Source organism: Aulonocara stuartgranti (genome assembly GCF_965226115.1).
Source record: "Aulonocara stuartgranti genome assembly, chromosome: 13".
Taxonomy (NCBI): domain Eukaryota; kingdom Metazoa; phylum Chordata; class Actinopteri; order Cichliformes; family Cichlidae; genus Aulonocara; species Aulonocara stuartgranti.
In genome coordinates, this window is record NC_138949.1 from 9,320,115 (window position 1) to 9,346,081 (window position 25,967).

The window sequence follows — 25,967 nt, forward strand, 5'->3', positions numbered from 1 at the left end:
TTTCTTTCCTCATATATCTATAATTGCATCTGTTCTGATCGGGAGCTCTAATCCGTCACACTAGGCACCTTTTCCGTTAAAGATTCAGGTAACGTCCTCCCCAAAAACATATGTCTGTTGTGAATTTGTGGTCACTCCTATTACGAATGAACTCTCTGAACTCAGGAAAATCTGCAAAGTCTAGTCTAAGGGGGTTTTGGACGTGAGGAAGGTGAATGTTTTCACTTTCAGGATTAATATTGCGCAATAAGGTAGAAGTTGTCATAAAGTTAAACTTATGCAACTCATGCATAAGTTTAACCGAGGGACATCAGATGCTTTGTGTCAGCAGAGATGCCCAACACTGTTTGGACAATCCTGTTATCCGTTGCACGTATTTGCTTTCAAAAGGGGAACTGATTATGAAAGTAAAACGCTCCTCCTCTTTTAAATCTTAACTCAGCTATCCCGCCAGTCCCTTTGGACTGGACACCGTGTGGGTCAGAGAGCTGGAGCACCCTGAGCACAATGGAGAAATCAACAAGCAGACAGAGCAGGAAAAAAGTTGTAGCAGTGGTGGGAGGTGGTTTGGTAAGACAAGAAACTCAAAGTGAAGTATTATTAATGTGCTTTTTTTTTTTCACGCCGTGTGGCCTTTGACTTTCACACTTTAGAAAGTGTATTTGCATTTTAAAGGCTTCATTTAAGGGGAAAGATTGTTTAGCAGTGGGTATATGCAGCTTACATATTAATATTGTTACTTGTTTGACCATAAGATAATTATGTATACAAGACCATGCAGAATGGGATTGCACAAAGTTTCTACAATCTATCCTTTAGGTTGGGGCACTGAATGCCTGCTTCTTTGCAAAAAGAGGCTTTGATGTGGAACTCTTTGAAAGTCGGGAAGGTAGCAGTCAAAGCATTTTTTTCCTTTAAACTTTGGTTTTCTCTGTAATTGCTATCATCACACACTACTCTCTGACAAATATACCCACACACTAAAGAACATTACACTAACGTGTAAAACCTGTGCATGTGGTCTCTGGTCAGATATCCGACGTGCTAAGATTGTGAAGGGGAGAAGCATCAACCTGGCCTTGTCTCATCGAGGCCGGCAAGCACTGAAACATGTTGGACTGGAGGAGAAGGTATGCCGATTTATTCACTGTTTAAGTAGTAAAGCAGAGGTAAGGCAAAGTTTACAGGAGGGGGGCTTGGTGACCCCCTGCCACAACTCCCCACCCCTCCCACTTGTTTATTGGACCAAATGAAAGACCAAAGTGCATGGAGGCAAACCTCCTTTTGATTTCTAGCAACAAAATAGCATGAAGCCATTCCCCGGGAAATCTCCCACTCTCCTATTTTTCTTTCTTTTTTTTTGCTTGAGTCCACTCAGGATGCTTTATAATAGCATCTAAGGTCACTGGCCCTTTTTTTTGGTGCTCCAAATTTGCTGCGCTGATCACGTCATGAGCGAACTCTGCATCAGTCCCTTATTTTTACACATGCATGACTTTTCAGGTTGACAGAATAAGGCCCGCTCCGCCACATTTTCACATATACTATAAAGGGCAGACACTGAGTCACAAGCTGGCTGTCCATAGATTGCCCTTGTTTAACTTTTGTGCAGAAATGTCTGCCGTTATTTATCCCCAATGGTCCAGTTTTAACATTTAAGATGTTCTGCAATTTTTTTCTTTCTTAGATTGTTGCCAAAGGAATCCCGATGCATGCAAGAATGATCCATTCGCTGAATGGGAAACAGTCCCCAATCCCTTATGGCAGGAAAGGCCAGGTAAGCCTTACCAAGTGCATGACTGCTGTCAGATAGTACAGAATTTTCTAATTCTGTGATGTCTCACACTTACACAAAACCAAAAAGTCTAAATGAACCAGATTACACTGTGAAGACTGATTAATGAGCAGAAAATATGTTACTTATATGATATGCTGCTCATTACTGTTTCTTTTTGAGGGCTGTTTAACTGACTGCACATCCATTTTCTATCATTAGTTTGCTGAAAAATAATGTTACATAATAGTCTGTTTTTTGCTAAACATACTGTAAGAATTGCCTCATGTGTACAGATACAGCCTGCAGATGAATAATTTACTTTGCTTGCTAAATCTCCCCTGTGTTAAAACGCGTACCCCCCCCCCCCCCACACACACACACACACTGGTAGTTGTTTGGTGAAGTAACACAAGAATTCACCAAAGGATGACAACTACAAGTGACAGGCTGTGCAGTGAGACTTGAGTTTTTGTCACACGACAGTATAGAGTTTGTTTGCCTTTACAGACTGCAGACTTTTAGGGTGTTTGGAAGCTGTTGTTCGATTAGAGTGCTGACAGTATGGCAAGGATTCTTCACCTCGTGGTTGGGGAAAAAAAAACAAAATTATACAGTGAAGATAGTGAAAGCAGAGGCAGGCATTCTAAACCCTAGAGACTTCCTGTTTCCATATGAAAATGAGCAGAGTTGATAAGCTGTACCTGTACAATTGCACTACATTACAGATTGTTCTCCTTTCAGTACATCCTGTCGGTAGACCGAGCCAATTTGAACAAAGAGCTGCTAACAGGTAAGAACATAAATAGTGTCTCTGGAAGTGAGATGACATTACCAAGCAACTGTCACACCAAAATGGAATTTTTATCAGCCAAACGCTGAGTCTTTGTTACAAGGAAATGAGTCAAAATGTTTTTTGTTTTTTTTTTGGCATAGGTTTTCCTTCTTTCCGACATACAGCCTATATGGGCAGTTTAACTTGTTGGGGTTCAAATAATACAGGGGTGTCAAACATAAGGCCCGAGGGCCAGAATCGACACCACAAAAGACTCCAATCCAGTCGACTGGATGACTTGGATGGGACAAACTTTGGACTTTTAATAGCATTTTCATAAGTTTTACAGCCGTTCCTCATGATCAATTGCTCCCTTGTAGCTATTAACACAACGTCAAAGTGATTAATTGATAAATAATTAAATGAAAATAAATTACTGGAGGAAAAAAAGGGACATTCTTTCTGAATTTAAGCCCAGTCATACTGACACATTTTTCAGTTATTACAGCAGCACTTTTTCATCATGTATTTATGCATCTCAGGGATTTAATGTGTACTTAATCTTTTCTACAATGACAGAAAGGCGTGTTTCACCGGTCCACCCCACTTAAGATCAAAGTGGGCTGCATGCAACCCACGATGTAAAATGAGGCACTGAAATAAGACATAAATGTTACAATGACATGTTTGCCACACCTGACCTGCAAATCCCAAAAGACACAAAAATTTCAGATCAAACTTAAAGTAGAGCACATGAATTAATCAGCATTTAACAAGAGTCCCAACTATATGTCTTGTCATTAAGTGCTTTGTGCTGGCTAATGAGCTTTGATGATGAAAAGTGATGCAGAAATAAACAAGTGGATTCGTTCATGTTAAAGGATACTCTCTTTCAGCAGTTGTCCTAATTTTGTTTGATTGTTATTGAGCTGAGCCTCGACCACCGCAGATGCCCGCTGTGCAGTAGCTTTATGCACGCCTTCGAACCGGCTGAGTGCGTCACGTGACGTCAGAGGATATGTTAGTGTTTCAGCTAAAAAGGATTTTGCCTAATATTTAATGAAGAGCCTCAGTGTACGTTTGGAGATAATGTGCGACAGCATGGGTCTACATTTAATTAGATTGCCTGCTCGTGCTGAAAGAGAGGCTGATTACAAAGCCGTCACTCTTATCAGGGTCCATCCAGGCTTCTGGAGCGAACGCCGAGATAAAGAGATTTTGGAAAGTGTGACAGCCTAAACATAGGTTTTCATAAAACCACTGTCAGCTGTGCTGTGTTGTTCATGAGATTCGTCCTAATTGCCATGAGGCCATATTCCCTCAGTGGCTGAACATTTCCTGATTGTTTTAATGAAGTATAGAGTGGTCATATTAAACTGATGCTGTTGTGTCATGCTTGCATCAGTGCTAAAAAAACAGTTTTTGTAACATTTTTCCCCTCACAGCGGCAGAGACATATCCAAACACAAAGATGAACTTCGACCACAAACTGCAGGACTGGAATGCTGAAACGGGCCTGATGACCTTTGCCAGGTAAACAGTCACTAATCTTATACATGCCACATGCAGACAGTCACCTAAGGAGAGGGTCTGCACTTTGGGATTCTTTGTTTTAACTCTGGATTTATTGACTATGGGCCTGTACATGTTAAACGCCTAAGGCTGGAGTTGGTGAAAAACAAGCTGTACTTGAAACCTTGTGGTGGGACTTTCTAGTTGCTCTGTAACTGGTTCTGCTTGAAGTAAATGTGACAACTCAATTAACACTGAAAGACCTCTGGGTGTCATAATCCGAGTGAGTGTCTGCTGTTTTGGTGTGTGTTGGCTGCCTGTCAGCTACTCTTATGTTTAGTTTTGCCGTTCGTGAAACAATACTCAACTCACCTGCAGCTCGCTTTGCACGTCCTCTGCCACTACTGTGGCTGCACAATCATCGTTGGCTATCTGCCATCACTCATCCACTCAGGCTACACGCTACAGCCGCATCCACGTCACCTGCCTGCCATTGTCAATCACTGGGAATAAGGATTGGATCAACCACCTCTCTCATCCCGCTTCGCAGCCAGGACACTCCCTTCAAAGAGTTAATTTCCCTTCAGCTGAAAAGTAAGCCATTGCTCCTAACTCACTTTTAGCCAGTGGTCCACATGTCAGAGACTCGCATTACATTTTCCTTGTTTCCAGTTTTGTTTCCCTGTGTTCAATAAAGCACTGTCAACTGCTCGTCAGTTGTCTCTAGGGTCTGTTTTTGGGTCCACTCTGACGTATCGGCCTTCTGTCCACTGACAGTACAGAATGGCCTAAAAGAATCAACCCAGCAGATCTAATTCTGACCACAATATCCAAACAAGTTGCCATTATCGGTTGGCCTGAGTGGGCCTCCAGTTTCTGTGATGTAAACCCATGACAAGGAGGGGGAGATTCTTTCTGCAGTTCAGGAGCTCTGTTCTGAGGTCACACCTGCTGCTCACCAGCCTCCAGCCTTCAAGAGCTAAAGAAAACTTTTGCTCATTCAGCCTCTGAGGGAAGAAATTAATAAATCTGTGTCGAGCTAAGCGTAGTGTGGCCGAATTTGTTGTCGATTTTTGCACAGGAGCCCTTTGCACGCCTTATACGATCAAATGAATCATCAACTGGCATCACGGGACAAGCCTGGTTCGTTTGAGGATTTAGTCTCTCTTTCTCTCTCTCGATTGATAATCATCTGAGGGAGAGAGGCTGAACAAGACCATTAATCTCATAAAACAATGTTCCAATCCTTCCCTGTGTCCATTTTGCCATCTCTGGAAAAAACATCCACCATAAGCTCCACCATCCACCTCTCTCTCCTCCTTATCCTCCACCCGAACCTATGCAGATCGGGCGATCTTGGCTCACTTAGGAGGAAAGAGAGAGGTGCTTTTATGCCCGTGAATGTTTCTATTATGGGAATCCAGATCATTTTCTTGCTGCATTCCTTCTTCGGCCAAAAACTTACCCACCCCCGTAATTTCAGGGATACAGGTGGAAGGCTCGTCGATTACTTCCAAACCCTGTCTCCCGCTACCAGTCACCCTTCGCTTCAACCAGGTCTCCAGTTCCCTCCATACTCTTATAGATTTTGGTGCTGAACAAAACCTCATCGATCTTGAGTTAGTCAAGCAGTTGGACCTCCCACTCATCCCCCCCTACCGGCCACTGGACTAAACAGCCAAGTTTTTGCTCACATTCACACCAAACCAAGCCCATTTGTTTATTCTCCTCCGGAAATCATTGGGAATCCATTTCATTATTCAAATTCGCTTCACCCGACACCTCTTTGATCCTCGGCTATTCATGGTTGGAAAAGAAAAATTATCATTGATTGGGCCGGCAATAAAGTAGCTTTTTGGAGTCTCTTCTGTTTGGCAGATTGCTTACAATCGGCCCTACCTACCGGTTCCTTTGACTCATTGCCACCTGCCAACCAACCATCGGTGCTATCCTCTGCTCTGAAGGAGTACCATAACCTACAGGAAGTAAAGATAAAGCTGTGTCTCCTCCTCCCCACAGGCCCTGTGATTGTGCCATTGACCCCCACTCCCTCAGTTTCATGATCCAAGTGAGTTTCTGCTGTTTTTTTTTTTTTTTGCCATGCTGGTTCCAGCATCCACACATTGGGGTGGAGGTTCATTTCTACACCTGTGGTCCATCAGTGGCAATCAGCAGACTGGCTAATTTAAGACCAGCTCAGCCTTCCACTCATTGCCTGTCTGTCAGCTACTCCTATGTTTAGTTTTGCCGTTCCTGGAACAATACTCAACTCACCTGCAGCTCGCTTTGCACATCCTCTGCCACTACTGTGGCTGCACAATCATTGCTGGCTATCTGCCATCACTCAGTCTACACGCTACGGCAGCATCCACGTCACCTGCCTGTCCTTGTGAATTACTGGAAATAAAGGATTGGATCAACCACCTCTCTCATCCCGCTTCTCAGCTGGGACACTCCCTCCCTCCACGGAGCTCATTTCACTTCACCTGCATTTCACGTCAGAGACTCATGCTATATTTTCCTCAACTCACCTGCAGCAGTTTCCCTGTGTTCAATAAAGCACTGTTAACTGCTAGTCAGTTGTCTCTTCAGTCTGCTTTTGGGTCCACTTCCACATATCTGCCTATTGGCCTCTGACACAGAATCTTTTTAGACATGATCAACATATCCATGCCGTAAAATATTAACACAGGATGCACGAGCACAAACTCCGCTCAGTCTGATCAGAGGGTCCTAAATTGAAAGGAGCCTTATCTATAATGTGTTTAACAACAACAACAACAACAACAACAACAACAACAACAACAACAACAAACATTTGATGTGTATGCTGCCCTATCTGCTTGAATGAGTCACTGTGAAGTTACTGCACTTAAAAAACCCCCACTTTGATTAAAAGAAGTCTTTTGTAGGCTTCAAATGCCACCCAGTCTCACACACCTTATGCATCCAGGGCACGTCTCTCCTGTTCTGCTGTGGCTGAACTGCAGCAGGATGTATTTGCTCTCTCAAGTGTATATAATTTAAAGCACACGAATAATCTGCTGGTCCTGTCTGTAGTTGCATCATCCCATACTAGGTGGGAAATGTACAACAGAAAGCCATCGGCATGAAATGCGTAAATGCAGATGACCTCTAGTCACAGAGTGTGACTCCCTTAAATCCATGCAGTGCTGCAAATGTAAATTAAAAACAATCTGAAGCCAGACTCTCATCATTACAAAACCAGATGCTGTTAGATTTACTATGCACTGGGTAATTATGCACGGCTTTATAGCTGGTCATTAACAATAATAAATCCACTTAGCTAATATTGTTGTAATGGTATTTAAGCAACTATCTGTATTCAGATGTTCCTGTGACCTAAACTCTCATTACTGTGTAGACTGGAAACTGCATTCAAAGTATGTATGGCAACCAAATGAAAGATTTAATGATCTTTTATCAGGAGTGTTATCATTTTAACTCCATCTGCATCAGGACTAAAGTGGAGCCCTGACTCCTCACTCTTCTTGACTTAGGATGTTGGCTAATGGAAGTAATACTACCATATCCCTCTACTGCATGACTTTTTAATTTTTTGGGGAAAAAATATTTCTCCCTATTTTGGGGGAGCTTTAGGGTTCCTAATAATATATCAATCATAAAATTTGACCCCCCCCAAACAGATATTGGTTTGTTGCTTCAAGGCAACACTGTGCGATAACGGTAGTAAAATGCCAAGTTATTCTATAATAAGTTGTATTAGTACAACAAGAATGAACAAATAAATAAACAACAAATAAACAATGTAAACATTTCACAGAACAATAAAACACCAAAATGCATCCAACATTTGACCCTAACCACGCACACGCACATGCATACCTTGTGTTTCCATCACTTTTGGGGACATTACATTAACTTACATACATTTCCTGGAGACTTACCCATCACAAGTCCCTGCCTGAACCTTACCCTAACCCTAGCCTAAAATTGAATGATTTAACCTGCAATTTGTCCCCATAAAGTAGGCGAGACCTCACAATGTGAGTGTGTACACAAATTTGTGTCCCCACAACAATAAGTAATACACGACCACACACACACGCACACACACACACACACACGCGCACACACACACACACACACACGCACACACAGCAAAATTGGTATGGCCCGGATCAGGCTCACACAATGTGCTTACACATGGCCCACATACCACAAAGAATGACGGCCCTTTGGTGGCCCAGACCTGGTTTGCCAGAGGTGGCCCACACATGGGCCAGCACAAGGCCAGTTTCAGACACACTGGTGGCCCTGTGCTGGCCCATGTTTGGATTAACTCTGGCAAACCTGATCTGGGACACCAAAGGGCCGTCATTCATTGCGGTATGTGGGCCATCTGTAGGGGATGTGCAGCCACGGGCCAGTTGTAGACAAACTGCTGGCCATGTGCTGGCCCAGAACAGTTTCAGCTCTGGCCCCAGATGTCAGCCTAATGTGTAACATGCCACATTCACCCACTTTAGCTTAACTGAGTGCTTCCTAACTACATTCATACACATTCACATTCTTGACATGCAGACTGGAGGAGCCAGGGATCAAACCACTAACCTTCCGATCAGTTTGTAACCTGCTCTACCACCTGAGATATGGCATGCCATCGCATAAACGGTGGCGTCATTGCCAGACCTAGCACACATCTGGTTGACATACACTCTGCCAAAACACCAGTCAGTCAGAAGTGCCAGCTTGATGCCAGATCTGGGCCAGACCTGTTTTCTGTAGGCCTGGGCCACATAAACCAAGCCACAATCAAGCCATTTATGGCAAGCCATCACATAGACAGTGCCATCTATGCCAGGCCTGGCCCATATCTGGATGACATACGTCTTATCATGCCAGAAGTCAGCCAGCAGTGCCGACTTGATACCAGATCCTGGCCAGACCTGCTTGCTATGTGGGCACTAACACAGACACAGTTACTTTACCAACTGACCCCTGAGCTCCTAAGTGTCCTTCAAACCTCATTCAAGGATCCACTCCTCTACTTCACTGTCACTTCCTGAAAGCTCACTTTCTGAGGACAGAAAGTGCACATTCCCTTGGTTTCCTTCCATAAAAGGTATTTACATCCATGTCCTGTAATTATGAGCAGATTGTAAAGTAAAAAACATTGACTATGATCATATAAATGCACACAAACACATCTCTACACACATGCTAATGCATTATATTGCCTGAAAGAAACTGGGCTAACTACGCAGTGTTGCCTTGAGGCAATGAATGAAAATGAAAATTAACAGTTTTACTGCATAAATAAATTTGCTGCTAATATGCTTCTTAACGTATTCATGCACATACAAGTATTTTTAATATACATTTATTTTACTATAAACATGTAAAAGAGTGATCTTTATCTTGCCTCCTAATGGAAATGTCTCTCATGTAGTGTAGCTTGTGGAAAGGGGTCCACTACGGTGGCCCTGAAGTGCAAATCACACCAACAAATTGCTAAACACAACAACAAAATTGAGAAACACAAAAACAAAATTGAGAAGCACAAAAACAAATGGAGAATCACAAAATCAAATTAAGAAGCACAAAAACAAAATTGTCCAAAGACATGCAGCTTGAGGGGATAGGTTAATTGGAAAATCCAAATTGCCATTGTGTGAATGTGCGAGTGAATGTGAGTGCGAATGGTTGTCTGTCCCTGTGTGTTGGCCCTGCGACAGACTGGCGACCTGTCCAGGGTGTACCCCGCCTCTCGCCCTATGACAGCTGGGATAGGCTCCAGCACCCCCCGCGACCCTGAAAAGGATAAGCGGAAGCGAATGGATGGATGGATGGATGGATGGAAAAACAAAATTGAGAAGCACAAAAACAAAACTGAGAATCACAAAAACAAAATTGAGAAGCACAAAAACAAAATTGAGAATCACAAAAACAAAATTGAGAATCACAAAAACAAAATTGAGAAGCACAAATACAAATTAAGAAGCACAAAAACAAAATTGAGAAGCACAAATACAAATTAAAAATCACAAAAACAAAACTGAGAATCACAAAAACAAAATTGAGAAGCACAAAAACAAAATTGAGAATCACAAAATCAAATCCATCCATCCATCCATCTTCATCCGCTTATCCGAAGTCGGGTCGCGGGGGTAGCAGCCTAAGCAAAGAGGTCCAGACCTCCCTCTCCCCAGCCACCTCCTCCAGCTTGTCCGGGGGAATACCAAGGCGTTCCCAGGCCAGCCGAGAGATATAATCTCTCCAGCGTGTCCTGGGTCTGCCCCGGGGCCTCCTCCCGGTGGGACATGCCTGGAACACCTCGCCCAGGAGGCGCCCAGGGGGCATCCTTGCCAGATGCCCGAACCACCTCAGCTGGCTCCTTTCGATGTGGAGCAGCAGCTGCTCTACTCTAAGCCCCTCCCGGATGGCCGAACTTCTCACCCTATCTCTAAGGGAGAGGCCAGCCACCCTTCGGAGGAAGCTCATTTCCGCCGCTTGTATCCGCGATCTCGTTCTTTCGGTCACTACCCACAGCTCGTGGCCATAGGTGAGGGTAGGGACGTAGATCGACCGGTAAATTGAGAGCTTTGCTTTTACACTCAGCTCCCTCTTCACCACGACTGACCGGTGCAGCGTCCGCATTACTGCAGCCGCAGCCCCAATCCGTCTGTCGATCTCCAGCTCCCTTCTCCCATCACTCGCGAACAAGACCCCGAGATACTTGAACTCCTCCACTTGGGGCAGGAACTCATCCCCGACCCGGAGTGGGCACTCCACCCTTTTCCGGCTGAGAACCATGGCCTCAGATTTGGAGGTGCTGATCCTCATTCCCGCTGCGTTACACTCGGCTGCGAACCGCTCCAGTGCGAGCTGGAGGCCCTCACCCGATGAAGCCAACAGAACCACATCATCCGCAAAAATCAGAGATGAGATTCTGAGGCCACCAAAGCGAAAGCCCTCCGCCACTTGGCTGCGCCTAGAAATCCTGTCCATAAAAATTATGAACAGAACCGGAGACAAAGGGCAGCCCTGGCGGAGCCCATCACCCACCGGGAACGAGTCCGACTTATTGCCGGCAATGCGAACCAAGCTCTTGCAACGGTTGTATAGGGATTGAATGGCCCGTAGCAATGGGCCAGACACCCCATACTCGCGCAACACCTCCCACAGGACGCCCCGAGGGACACGGTCGAATGCCTTCTCCAGGTCCACAAAACACATGTAGACTGGTTGGGCAAACTCCCATGCACCCTCAAGTATCCTCGAGAGGACAAAGAGCTGGTCCAGTGTTCCGCGACCAGGACGAAAACCGCATTATTCCTCCTGTATCCGAGGTTCGACTAGCGGACGAACCCTCCTCTCCAGCACCCTGGCATAGACTTTCCCGGGGAGGCAAAATCAAATCAAGAAGCACAAAAACAAAAGAAGAATCACAAAAACAAATTGAGAAGCACAATTACATTAAGAAAACCGGAAAGGGTAGGTACCAGTCGGCAACAGGAGACATCACTGATTTTTGAATCACTGAATATTGTGTATGTTGGAAAAGTGACAGAAATGCTGGACACTATTTGTAAATGGTTTTATTAAAGAAAATTTTTAATGTTTCCTTTTGGTTAAATGTTAATATTTAAATCCATGCCAGTTGCTGTATATTATGAACAATATTATATTCAATTTAGCAAGAGGGAAAGGAAACACTACTAACATTAAAAAATGAAGGAAAAACAGAAGGGCTGGAGCACTCAAGTAAGTCCAAAGGTTTTATTAGGTGCAAAAAAAAGGAAAGAAACTAACGTTTCGACACAGTGTGTGTCTTCGTCAGAGTAACTCTGACAAATGTCATTACAAACTGAAGTTCAGTTGGTATCTAAAACCCAGCTATGTCCTTCAGGGCCAAATACAGTTCTGTGGCTGATTCCCAGTCTTGTGGCTGCTGCAGTGTGTTTTGTTGTACAGCCTGTTGTAAATATTCCTAAATGTTTGGATCACCACACAATCCAACCAGTAGCCCCTCCTTGGGAAACACATCCAGTTCCCTCTCCTCAACAGCAAATCCACAGTCTCTTGAACCATATCTGCAAAATGAAAATAGAACAGTGAAGGATTTTTGCTGACAATATGGAACTATATAAATCAACGCATGCAGTGACATGTTATAAACTGCTCTATCATACTTATGTGTAAAATTATGAATATATATTAACCAACTTAAGCAATAACAACACCTTGCATTTAGTTTGATGCAAAAGGTTAATTCATTTTCAAGGTTAATTCAGGCAAGAGAGAGTTCGTTTGGAATCCCCCCTGGACACGATGCAAGTCTGCTTGGCCGGATCCTGTGTTTGTTCCAGAGGTCTATGCATTCATCCAGGCCTTTCTGTAGAACCCCTCTGAAGCAGAATCTCAGCAAGCATTGGTGTTCGTGGCTTCCATTTAAGTTTCCAGAGTCTCTTAGGTCTCCAAACAAGTCCATCCAAAACTGAGACCTGGGTATATAATTAATATTTAAGAATCAATTTAGCTTTGTTCTTGGTCATTTTATAGGGTTTGTTACATTTTGGTCCCATTTAAAACATGCCACAAATGGATGTCAAACAAAGTAATGCATATTAGTTTTCCATAAATATTGAAGCGACCCTGCAGTAATGTTCTTGTTAAAAATGCTGTATTCTTTTCACTCTGTTCTGTGTGTTGATTGTGAGGAGTGGAGAGTTTGGTCTGAGTTTTTCAATTTGTATTGGCGTCGTTAAATCTAGGCAAGCATACTCATTTCGGCACAACAGCTGACGGTGACCATTTTGAGTTCCTGCAATAAAGTGATGGCTGTTAATGTCTATCTCATCCAACTTTTCAACACGTCCAGCAGGACGCTACTCTATTTTCTTAAATGCATGTAAAAAAAACCCAAAAACGATCTGATCAGCTTTCACTGTAGCTTACACCTACCAGACACAAATGTACCCACCTTCCTCTTCTGAAATAAGACCACCATGACTCTATGCGCTGATTCCCAGTAGATGATCCGTAACTGTGGCTTGACGATCCAGCATAATAGTCCGTGTGCGCGTGACGGAGGGTACACTGTATTGCTGCCATAGTCCCATTCTCAGTCCCGAAGTATGTTCGTAATCTCATTGGTATCACACCAAGACTCTTTACACAGTTTATATAATTGTGAGCTATAACAGCCGGGTTGTTGTTTGTTGCTCCACACACAAGCCACATCAGTCTTGTTAAGATATTCATTGTGTGTACTCATGTTGTACAGTGTTTAACTGCATTATGGTTACTGTGGTTTAACAGAGACAGTATTGATTATGAAATCTACATTGATCAGCCAGAAGGTTATGAAGAGGGAGAAGGGCTAGTCTGTAGATTACAAAAATCCTTGTATGGGTTAAAAGAATGTGGTGGTATCTGGAATAGGATCTTGCATGAATACCTAACAGCGAACAGTTTCAGGCAAAACCCAGCAGACCACTGTGTTTATACCAAAGAGACAAAAGATGGTAAGGTGATTATGATCATCTGGGTGGACGACCTGATAATTGCTGCTGGCAATGAAAAGGTAATGAAGGATGCGAAAGAAATGCTTTCAGTCAAATTTAAGATGAAAGACTTGGGCAGACTTAAGCATTTTCTGGGTATTGATTTCACTCAGTCTGATGGATGTGTAACAATGTCACAAGAAACCTATGTCAACAAGATACTGATGAGGTCTAACATGCAGAACTGTAAACCCAGAGGAACTCCCTGTGATCAGAAGTTGTGTTACACAGAAGGTGCTACTAAGATAAGAGATGTGAGGATGTATAGAGAGGCTGTAGGCAGTCTTATATACCTTGCATCAGGTACCCGTCCTGACCTGAGTTTTGTGGTAAGCAAGTTATCGCAACATTTCCATGAGCCTACAGAAGAACAGTGGGGAACTGTGAAACATGTGTTGAGATATCTCAAAGGGTCCAAAGATAAGAAGTTGTGTTTTAGAAGAAACACAGATGAAAATTTGGGTCTAGTGGCCTACAGTGATGCTGACTGGGCAGGTGACACTGCCGACAGACGCAGCACTACTGGTTACTGTGTACGTCTATGTAACAACAGTTCTTTAGTTTCATGGAAGACCAAGAAACAGCCCACTGTGGCGCTCTCTACCTGTGAAGCAGAGTATATGGCTCTGGCTTCCACAATGCAAGAGTGTATATATTTAGAACAGCTTTTGAAAGGTATAGATGACTACAGCTACACTCAAACAATAGTGTACGAGGACAACCAGGGAACAATTGCCCTGGCTAAAAACCCTGTGAGCCGACAGAGGTGCAAACATGTGGACATTAAATATCATTTTGTAAGGTCCATTGTAAATGAAGAGAAAATGTGTCTGTTATATTGCACCACTGAAGAAATGGTTGCAGATGTTATGACCAAACCTGTTTCTAAGCTAAAACTTGCTAAGTTTGCTAACGTTATGTTTGGTGCTTAAAAGAAAAAAGGAGAGAAAAAGAAAAAAGGAAGTGTGGTAGAGATTGTACAACTGTTTATCGTTTATTGTACAACTTTTCTTTGATTCCAGCAACCTGAGTACAAGAGGGGGTGTTAAGATATTCATTGTGTGTACTCATGTTGTACAGTGTTTAACTGCATTATGGTTACTGTGGTTTAACAGAGACAGTATTTTAGTTGCCACCACAAGGAGGCACTGTTTCATTGTAAGAGCACGGATGCTGCGTCATCACGCCCCTAAGAAAAAAAAAAAAAGTATACCACAACGAAAATGGCACCCATGCGAAAAGTTTTGCCGCATGTTGATGAGGAATAAAGTTCCCAAAATATTAAGGACATTTTTGCCTCCGTCGTCATTTTCCTTCGAGTTGATCGCTGTCGGTGCTGCAATACTCAACAAGTCTTCTTGAAAAGCCATCTATACATCCTGACAGGGCCAAGCCAAAGGGTTTCAGTTTATCATAGCCATCTACATGCCATATCTAATTGGGCCCCATGGAGTGATACGTGTGTCTTGTGAACCTCCTTCGAGTTCTCAAAGCGATTCCTTGAGGATTTAGTTGTCTCAACAGCCTCATAACTACATCACGCTTGACACACAGCTTGTGTTTTTGTTTGAGAACTTGCCACATGGTCCGATATCCAAACAATTGTCCTGGTCCTCGAAGCTCGGCCAAAATGGCACGCCTCACCTCAGGAAGTGGAGAATAGTTGCCTCGTCTGTACAGTCCAGATTCTTTTAATTGCGTTTTCAGTGTACGCATACTAATTGAAATGTCACGATTACACTTGAGCATATCCAGTATCACCTCATATGTATGTCCTGAATCAAAAAGGTGTTTTTTTTTTTTTTTTTGAAGGGCCAGTGTGAGGCATGAAAATGTGGTTTGTTGCCTCAGGGCAACGCTATGCAGTAGAGGGATACACACACACACACACACACACACACACACACACACACACACACACACACACACACACACACACACACACACACACTCTGAATATTGTGTTGACATTCATGGTCAAGAATGAATTTCCAAAAAAATAGCGTTGTTAATATCTAAAAGAAATTTGTGTCAGGGCTCTGTCTGCAGGCGGATGGAGAGGAGGATCCAAATGCGAGACTCTGAGACTCTGGAATTGAATTGAAACTGAGAACCTTAGCTTTATTGCTGGCGACAAACGAAAACGTGAACAGAACAATGACACCGAGAACTGAACACACAGGCATAATTCTGAGGGTACGACGCGACACCGAGCATGGGAAAACACAGGGCTAATATACACAGGGTAGTAATGAGGAAATGGGCCACAGAAGGGAGACACAGCTGGGGGAGATCAGGGCTAACGAGACGGGGGAGCTAAGCTGCACACACTAACAAAAGACAAAGACTTTCACAACAAGACAGGAAGTACTAAACCAGATGCAGACATGACGCTGAGAGACAGACTAGACACTGAACAGAAACTGCAATACACATGAGAACCCAAAACCTAAGAACTGATCCCTCACCAAGAATAACAGAAACAGATCCATAATGATAATAATAAACAGAGCACCAGAACATCAGAAAACAATCCATAATGCAAAAATAAACCAAAACATAATAAACTCAAAATACTGGGTCCAACGGACCCAGAACCGTGACATCTTGTATTATCAAGATTTTTTGGGTTTTGAGGTTTTATGTACTCCACCTCAGCTTTGATTGGTCAAGCACTTTAATTCTTGAGAAAACGCATCTAACATGAAATGAAATATTTGTGTGTTGTTAATAATAAAGTAATAAGCTAACTGTTTTTTTCTGAATAGATGGACAAAAACTGAAATGTTGTCTTCAGAACTTTCTGCCAGAAAGATTTTCTAAGATGTAGTTACAGACAAAGGAATCTATTCAAATCAAACCAGGCTATATATATTATAAAGTGTTATCATTAAGTTGAACTTGCTAAACTTTAACTAGATTAAGGTTAATGGGTAGCTAAGTAAAAGTTTTAATGACCACTAAATGATCATCATGTGGCTTTTGATTCTAATAATAGTGACATTCTGACATTGTAAATTTAATAGAAATCTGCTGTATCTAATGGAACATTCAAGAAGATACAGTTTAAGTCAACTCGGGCTTTGAGTCAGTAGTTCATTTGTGTCTCATTCAGACCTTAAGCTAATAGCCTCGAGGCTGAGCAGTTACCTTATTTTCTCAAGTATCAGAAAAGAGAGGCTTTCTATAAAGCCAAGCAGTGACAGCTCTGTACGCGATAGGACACTGCTTCCAGTAAGCCTTTGCTCATTACACGATTCAATTCTTATGGGTATTTTTTGTGTAATTAGGAACTCTGTGGTTTAATCATTAAAGCAGTTAATTCTTAAAAATAACCTCCATGTTACTTAGTTTTTAATGAAGTTAACTTGTCATGTTGCTAATGTGTTTCTCAGGTTGGACGGGTCCAAGGAGCAGGTCAAGGCAGACTTGATTGTGGGGTGTGATGGGGCTTTCTCTGCCGTACGTAAGCAGTTCCTTCGGCGTAGCCGCTTCGACTATAGCCAGACCTACATCCCTCATGGCTACATGGAGCTCACCATGCTACCCATTAATGGAGAGGTCAGCACGCTTCTAGTATTTGGCTCAGCAAAATTCATCTGCAGTGGTAGTTATCTTTCTGCTCATTTAATTTCTGCTGGCTGTCTTCATTATCCCCAGTTTGCTATGAAGCCTAATTATCTACACATCTGGCCACGAAACACATTTATGATGATCGCCCTGCCCAACTTGGTAAGTGTGAACTGATTTCTAAACTATATCAGTGAAATTAAGCAATTCAAGATTTGTTTATTTGTAAAGTTACTACTGCATATTATGTGGCAAGCTAAAGGAAACAAACACTAGCACCTTTCAGAGCTTGACTGACCTCTGGGATGTCCTCATGGAGTTAATTAGGCTCACTTCATAACTATGAAGTGAGGCTTACTCATCAGAAGTATCTTGGCACCCTGAGGTTCACCCTACTTTTCACACAGCAGTGTTGCACTCCTTCCCACCTGTGCCTCTGCATCTTTTTCTCTGACTCAACTCTCTGTCGTTCCTTTATCTGGTTAATCCCATAATGATTTGTCTGCGTGGCTGAATCAGCACAACTCTTTTCCTCGCCTAAAGGAGACTAGGTTAAGGCAACTGACTTTTGAGTGCCTTCACACTGTCACTCACTCCCCATTTCCCAGAAACACATTTCACACGGCTGTGAAAAAAAAATTGTCTTCCTTGCTGTGGATACCATGGTAACAGTGCTAAAATGTCCACGGGGAGGACTTTGTGATGTTGATAGATGACACCTGCTCAGAATGCAAAAATAAACACAACCTTAGTGAACTTCCATCCAGTGGTGTCTGGCATTCCGTTTACATTGAGGATGGAAAATTCTAAACTATGATCAGCAGGGAAGATTTCTCAAACATATAAATTCATCCTTCCATTCTCTTCTGTTTATCCTTTTTCAGGGTCGTGGGGGGTGGGGGGTTGCTGGCGCTTATCCCAGCTGTCTTAGGGCGAGCGGCGGGGTACAGCACTTTGGCACGGTGGTTAGCACTGTTGCCTCACAGCAATAAGGTCCTGAGTTTATTTCCACCATCAGGCTGAGCTCTTTCTGTGTGGAGTTTGCATGTTCACCCCATGTTTGCGTGGATTCTCGTTGGGTATTCCGGCTTACTCTCACTGTCCAAAGACATGCAGTTAGTTAGTGGGGATAGGTTAATTGGAAACTCTAAATTGCCCATAGATGTGAGTGTGAATCAAACATATAAAATCAAGTAAAAAAATCTATTTAAACTATAAATGCTGCATCCTGCTGCCTTATATGCACCAGGATGCTAATTTTTTGGTAACGCTTTGGGTACTGAAGCTTTGGAATGGCCGTGCATCTCTGGAAACCCACTGAAGCAATTAGACAAAGTTGCTGACACTTGCAATCTAGAAAGCGATTTGATTCACTTTATGCAAGTGTTTAGTGTGTGAGGTACCTGTTTAACTGCCTGACGTTTTAATGTCATCTGCCTAATTAATTTTTTTTCATTAAACATTTGTGATGGATTTAAGGTGAATGTCTTTAAGGCTTTTAATAATCAAACTGTGTTGATTATATTGTCATTTGTGTACTGTGTGGTATGCAATGTGTGAGTGATTTTGTTTACTTCAACCAGAACGATAATGATGAAGGAGGAATAAACACAGTGGCCTTCAGTTTTTCTTGATCTTACTTTTACTTGAACTTGCTTCCAAAAAGGAACAGGAACTTTATCGAGACCCACTAATATGTACATGTACATCACATGTAAATCACAATGGCTGTTACCTTTCCCCATTACACAGTTCCTGCATTAACTTAAGATTTTCTTTCTTTTTTGTACATGCCAGGGAAGTTGGCATTCCGTCCATCCATTCATCCTCTTCCGCTTATCCTTATCAGGGTCACAGAGGGGTCAACAGCAACAACACTTTTACCTTTTGGTTCAGAAAAGTCTTCAAAAATAGCTCAACTTTTATTGAAGCCTAAATGAAATTATCATTAGTAAAATGCTAACATTAGAAAACTATATCACAGTTGCATGACTTAATCGTCACCACCAAACTGGTGACACCAAATGGTAGCAGAATTTATCCTTGTTGGGGAGTTTGTAGGTTCATTGGCCAATCACTTTAAGTAGAATATCCCTGAAACTACTATTCAGTGGCAATCTACGAAAGAGTACTGGGAATGAAAAAAGAAAGAACAATCCTTATGGATTAATGGTATTTCTTTATAGAAACGTCTCTTCCTATGTCCCAGAGGACAACACAGATTAAAACACAAGCATGTTAACTAATGCTTTATGACCAAATATCAGTAAAACTAAAACTAATAACATTCGTCCTTAACTGTACTGTTACATAAGGAGACAAATTATGCTAATGCTTAAAACTTTAATATCTTTTGATAATTGAATGTTAATCATTATTATTGCTATCAATATACTATAATTATCTATGTTTATTTAGCTGGTCTATTTTCCAGATTTAGATGATTAAAGCCATATTATTAAAAAGTGCAATACATAGCTGGCAGTGTAAAACCTGCAGTTAAACTCACATTAACAGCAGCATTAGCATAAATAATAAATACAGAAGATAATTAGATATTATTCTGAAACTGACCATTCTGCAAAATAAGTGCTTTGGGTACTTTGTTTTTATGGTAATCTCCTACATTTACTGATGTTGTAATAAAGGTGTACTTATTTTGGCCTGTTAGTATGCAGTTAGCATAGTTTGGGGGAAAAAAACAAGATTCAATGTGCCAAAATGAGTGAGACCACACAACAGTCTAATCTTTCATTTGGATGTATAACTTGGCGTGATGCTAACAGTTCAGTTCTCATGTATCTCTGCTGGAACAACAGGCAGTAAAAGGTTAATCCTGTGAAGCATCCTGTGATCAAGAGTGTCACGATGGATTTGGGAGCTAACGTCTCTGTGTACTCTGTTTACTTTCTGATTTAGGACAAGACATTCACCTGTACCCTTTTCATGCCCTTTGAAGATTTTGAGAAGATCACCACAGGAGATGAAGTCATCGAGTTTTTCCAGAAATACTTCCCTGACACCATACCACTAATAGGAGCGTAAGTGACTTTCTCCCTCCCCACCCATTTCCCTGAATCCCCCGTCTGCCTTTATCTCTTCATCCGACCTGCCAAAGTGTCTTCAAAAGGCCTTTTATTTCCCGTCATCCCATCAGCTCCAGCCACATCCACAGCTCTGTTCTGTGAAGTGTGAAATTGCAGACTTACAGTTATATGGATTTTGTGAGGTGAGGTTCTAATTTGAGGTGAACCATATGTTGCGGGTGACAGAGGTGGGGGGCTGTGTGAGGCACAGAAACGCTTGAAGCTTTCATTCAGTTACTCATTCAGAGTGCTTTGGCATAAACGGCTAAGTGCCTGCTTTAATTTCTCAGTTTAGCTGCTTAGTTAGACAAACAGAGCATAGCTGTGTTTGTGTCTTGTGATAAATGCTCTTTTGGCAAACACAAAACAGTCTGTTGCAACTGTCAGATTAAATTGTGCAAAATGAGTTTGTAATTCTTGAATTTCAATTTTTGTGTTGCAGGGATACTCTCCAGAGAGATTATTTCCGATTGCCTGCGCAGGCCATGGTGTCTGTCAAATGCAACCCATATCACATTGGTGACGCGTGCGTCCTTATGGGTGATGCAGCCCATGCAGTAGTGCCTTTCTATGGACAAGGAATGAATGCTGTAAGTAGCACTAAATGAGGGGAGGAAAAGGCAGAATTAGACAGAGACTAATTCATCTATTCATGTTTTATAGGGCTTTGAGGACTGCATTGTCTTTGACGAGATAATGGATCAATTCAATGAGGATTTCAGTAAGCACTTTTTAAATGACCAAAGATTAACGAAGAGAGAAAAGCTGAGCATACAGAATAATTTCCATACGGCCCTTTGTGTATCCCGCTAGGTGCTGTTCTGCCTGAGTATACCAGAGTTCGGGTTCCAGACGACCACGCAATTGCTGACTTGGCCATGTACAACTACATTGAAGTAATCCACATATTTTTTTTAATATGAAAGCAGGAAGTTGTGGTCAAAATTTTATACACTGTATGATTTACAGTGTATGAATTTGTTGAGCTGTTTTTTGTTTTTGTTTTTTACATAGTGGGATGATTGTACAGCATACATATTTAATGAATTTTAAAAAAAGTATTGGGTGCACAAATTTTTTATTTTATTTTGATTTTCTCTAATCCACAAATGGTCAAATATATACTTATACTGCCATGTCACGCTGTGTGGCAGGCAGGATTGGACCCAAACGCAGGACTCGCAAAACACAAAGGGATGAATTAAGGGAGGCAGCTTTATTGTGCTGAAGAAAACTAACATACAGAATACAAGAAACAAAACCTAAAACTGGAAACTAGGAACAAGAACAGAAAAGCTAGAAAACTAAGAAACTAGGAGCAGACTCTGAAGAAAACCAGGGAAATGATGAGCACGGAGAAACATACACAGCAAATGGGAATGACACGACAACCGGGAGAGGAGAACCCAGGACTTAAATACACAAGGGTGTAACGAAGGAAACAGGAGGGAAACACAGCTGGGGCTAATCTGACAAAATGAGACGGGGAGGAAGCAAAACTGAAAACACTGAGACTGTCAAAGTAAAACAGGAAACAAGAGACCTACACAAAGAAAGTGACTTGACACTGTGACATGGAGGCATGACTAACTAGGGAACCAGAAACACAGAGACAAGAGTAACTAACCGTGGAATATGGAAGGCACAGTGACAGAAAACTAAAAATATAGCACAAGGAGAAAACGATAAAGAGAACCAAAAATGTGAAAAACAACAAATCAAAGAATATAACTTAATCCAAAAACCCAAAACACTGGGTCACAGGCCCAGTACCGTGACATATGATCCCACTAATATTTGGTGAAATGTCACGTAAATTGGTTGGTTTCTTGCCACGGCACAGCTTCTAAGCATAGTGGGTTGAAGTTTCAGTTTTTGTGAAGAAAAGGCTTCATGTAAGCCTGCTTTATCTGTTCCAAATCCTGTTTTGATGTTTGCTTTTTCCAAACATTCTCCCGTTGTAATATCCACTTGTGTCCAAGTTTCAGGTGTTGAGCTGCTTGAGGTGAAGTTGAAGAATTTGTCAGTAACCCTTGTTCTTCATTACTCCATCCATTTTGTGCAATGTACCAGTAGCACTGGCAGCAAAACAGCCCTACTACCACCACTATGCATGAGAGTTGTTACAGTGTTGTTAGGTTTGCACGCCTCGCCTTTATACCTTCAAACATACCACTTGATCATTGATCATTGTCTCATCTGACCATAGAAATTTTCTCCAGAAGGCATTTTGCTTGTCCATTTGGGAACCTGTGAATTGCAGGTGAGCTTGAATGTATCAGAGTTGGGGCAGGGGCTTATTTCTTGGTCAGCAACGTCTCAGACCACAGTGATGTAAAACTCACTTGAAGGGTGGACAGTGACACTGCTGTTCCAACAGTTTCCAGTTCATGGCAGGCTTGATCCTTGGTGGTTCTTGGGTTGTTCCTAAACATCCTAACCAATTTCCTCTCATCTGAGGGTGACCGGGTGACCCATTAAACTTTTGAAACGTCCATCCTAAAGCCATTTTGAAGTACATTTTGAGAACCAACTGCTCAATAAAATGTATTTCCACTGACCTTAAAACGGAAAAACAAAAAGGTGTTGATGGGCATAAGTGATGAAAATCCTCTTCATCACTTCTGAAGCAGAACAGTTCTCTAACCTTCTGTGCATTTAAAGTCTCTCTCTCAAAAGTAATGGATAAAGCAATTAAAAAATAGCAGGACTATGTGTTGGCTTAACAATACTCTTGATCTTCCACTGCTGCAATTATATCGAAAGGCAGGAAGAAGGAAGTCTAAAGTTTCTCATATGGCTGAAAGATCTACCTAATGATATCATAAAATGGACAAATGGCTGACAAACACATTTGTTGTATTGTTTCATAGATGCGAGCACACGTCAACTCCAAATGGTTCCTTTTCAGAAAATATGTTGACAACATCCTCTACTTCTTCATGCCAAAGACAATAATTCCACTTTACACAATGGTAAGTTGGATACAGTATCACTAATGAATAGTAACTGTTTCCACATCATTTTGTCTGAAAACTAAATCTGCTATTCTTTCTGTTTTCTTGTCTCTAGGTCACTTTCACTAGGACCAGATACCACGAAGCAGTCAAGCGGTGGCACTGGCAAAACAAAGTAAAATACTTGGAAAAAATGTGCACTACACATGAATGCAATTTAATTTTGATGGGACTTTTCGTACCTTTGAACAGCTAAGCACTGTAATTAGCAAAGTGACAGTGTTATCAGAAGCAGCACTAAAGGTGGCTGCGACTCTTGAGTAAACAGTTCTCCATTTAACACACATCACGGCCGTACGCGTTTGTGGTTTCTCTCGCTGGGCTGTAGATAAGGCTGTTAGTCCTTGGCTCTGTGTTGAACTGTCTGATTTGCCTGTGCTGGCGGCTTCTGCTCTAATAGACAGTTGGACAGCCGGGATTTTCACAGCCTCCCCTGTAAATTGATTCAACCCGTAGGGCTGTTTGGGCAAAGGGTGAAATGACCTTCATGGGAGAAAGAAAAGAAATATTATCTCTGAAGCATTACAGTTAACACGATAATATGGCGTGATACTGAATATGGAATGACAGGTAAAAATATAGGTCAGAGACAGGGTGGCAGTGAAGTGTAAGGATGTATTATAAAAGTGTCAGTAACAGCAAGGTCATTGATTGGGTGAAGGGATTACTTCACTTTAGGTAAGCAACTGAACTACAACAATTACCCAATTTCCTTCGCGGTCAACCTTCAGGATCAATAAAGTTTTATTATATTGTAATTACATAGAAAAAAGATTTTAAAAAGGTGTCAAATTATTTAATTTACTTTAAATTTTTGAAACAAACACATGTTGTTTATTAACCCTATGACAATAAATGACCTACAAATCATTCAGTTATAACATAACTCAAGGAACCATTGTTATGTCTCTACCTAACAGGGATCATGTTGACATTAAGTTATGTATGTACATATACAATGGTGCCATGTTTAGATGTAATGTCATGTTATCAGTTTGTCTAACAGGCCAGGTAAGAATGGCTGAAATCTGAGCATTTTGCATATATTGCAACAGTTTTATTTGTACGGTGTTTCAAAAGCTAGATGCTTTCCTCCGGGCAGCTCAGCCACAGAGTTTGCTGGTTGGCACCTCAATAACTCCAGTCTCCGCACATCTCTGCACCTCATCTCTGGTCCTCAGCGTCACTATAAAAAGAGGAGCGTTCATTAATTAAATCCCTTCCACCCTCAGCCTCGCTGGCACTGCCCCTCAAGCCCGCTGCACCATCCCTCCACTGCAGCAGAGCCAGAGACCACACCCCTGTCACATACTGCCATGGATCTCCAGGGAAACAAAGCCTGGGTGTTTTCTTTGCAGCTATGTTTGGGATACTAATGTTCATGAAACTGGAAGCAATTTACCAACCTTTGTGTGATTTGTGAAGCAAATAACTGAATTCAAACTAATTATCTATTCATTTCTTCACAGGTGATAAACCGTGGCCTGCTGCTCAGTGCTGTGGGGGCTGTTCTTGGTGGTTCCTACCTGCTCATTAAAAATCCTCCAGATATCAACAAGCTCATCGTCTCTGCTGAGAAAATGTGGGACAGGCTTGTGGCTCTCAGGACGCTCTGAGCACAGGCATCATGACTGATCTGACAGACAGGTGTACAGACTTAGAGTTAAACACTAGAAAAGAATTTAGAGGCGCCCAAATATTAATTAGATTTTGACTAAATTATCTAATTCACAGCTATAACTCCAGCAATGGCAAATTACTCCAATAATGGCTGCCCTCACTTCAAGGACTTAGTGATTGATCAGAACGACTTACATCGTTTCATTAGTGTTAAACCGATAATGATCAGCAGCGGTGAGCAGAACACTGCTGTTTTAATTATTAAGCAAGTTTAATTCAAGAACACAGGGTCAGTTTTAGGTGTGTGTAGAAGTTTTTACTGTTTTTACACAAGAATGATGTCAGCTATTTTTCTTTGTCTCCACTGGGCCCAGTGACATTTACTTCACGCAAAATCTGGGATTTGTTTTTGTTTTTAAAGCTGCATTATGTTTTTGCAATGTTTCACTTATACATACATTACTGTGCAAATATATTGAGCCAACCCTTATTTCTTTATATAGGTGCAGGGAAATAGGTGCAGTGATTTATTGAAACATGCTAAAACATAAATGCAAATATAGACGACAGAATTGTGTACAACTCTTTGGATGTTTTGTTCTGTGGTCTGTCAAGATCGTGTCACACTGCTTCAAGAAAGGTGAAAGTTTCCTATTTATTAAGGATATGACTATCAAACGCTGTTCACCTGCAGTATAGGTTTAGATCTGCCAGCCCTCCACTTTTTTAAAGACACTTCACACCACTCTGAGATGTGATAGGTATTTTCTGCCTGTCAGACTGTGTTATCTTTGATTTTTATCTGTTTATCTTTTTTGTAGATTTAACTAAAGAAATTTTTACAACAGCCTGCTGGTAACAAAGATACAATTTTACATATGTACTTCTGACCAACCGCCAATGTAGTATTTCCTCTGTTTGGGCTTGGAGTTTGGCTGGTTTGTCCACTTCGAATGTGCTGCTATGCTCACCAGGCTATAATCTATATAAAACAAGTGAAGATGACTGGTTTTAAGGACTTTTATTTACCCTTCATGAAACTCATTGATCATTTTCACTCTC

General features: G+C 41.8%; 1 protein-coding gene across 2 annotated transcripts; it reads left to right on the top strand.

Annotated features, from left to right (window-relative positions):
• The first annotated feature begins 7 nt into the window (after positions 1–7).
• Positions 8–25,910, top strand: kmo (kynurenine 3-monooxygenase). Of its 2 annotated transcripts, none has more exons than XM_082557653.1 (16): positions 8–88; positions 443–570; positions 820–889; positions 1,033–1,130; positions 1,688–1,777; positions 2,519–2,567; positions 3,995–4,082; positions 17,008–17,173; positions 17,273–17,344; positions 20,102–20,223; positions 20,711–20,858; positions 20,932–20,989; positions 21,082–21,164; positions 23,142–23,243; positions 23,341–23,400; positions 24,755–25,910. In XM_082557653.1, exons 2-16 carry the CDS (start codon positions 508–510, stop codon positions 24,899–24,901), a joined length of 1,416 nt encoding a protein of 471 aa, XP_082413779.1. In that variant the 5' UTR covers positions 8–88; positions 443–507; the 3' UTR covers positions 24,902–25,910. The 2 variants fall into 2 exon arrangements, with proteins under 2 accessions (XP_082413779.1, XP_082413780.1); XM_082557654.1 differs by lacking the exon at positions 8–88 and adding an exon at positions 106–211.
• Positions 25,911–25,967: the final 57 nt, after the last annotated feature.

Bases quoted from the DNA above. Each gene is read 5' to 3' on its own strand.
- kmo (XM_082557653.1), top strand. From the start codon at position 508: ATGGAGAAATCAACAAGCAGACAGAGCAGGAAAAAAGTTGTAGCAGTG. The intron at 1,778-2,518 runs GTAAGCCTTACC...TTCTCCTTTCAG, and splicing joins CTTATGGCAGGAAAGGCCAG to TACATCCTGTCGGTAGACCG. The intron at 23,401-24,754 runs GTAAAATACTTG...ATTTCTTCACAG, and splicing joins GGTGGCACTGGCAAAACAAA to GTGATAAACCGTGGCCTGCT.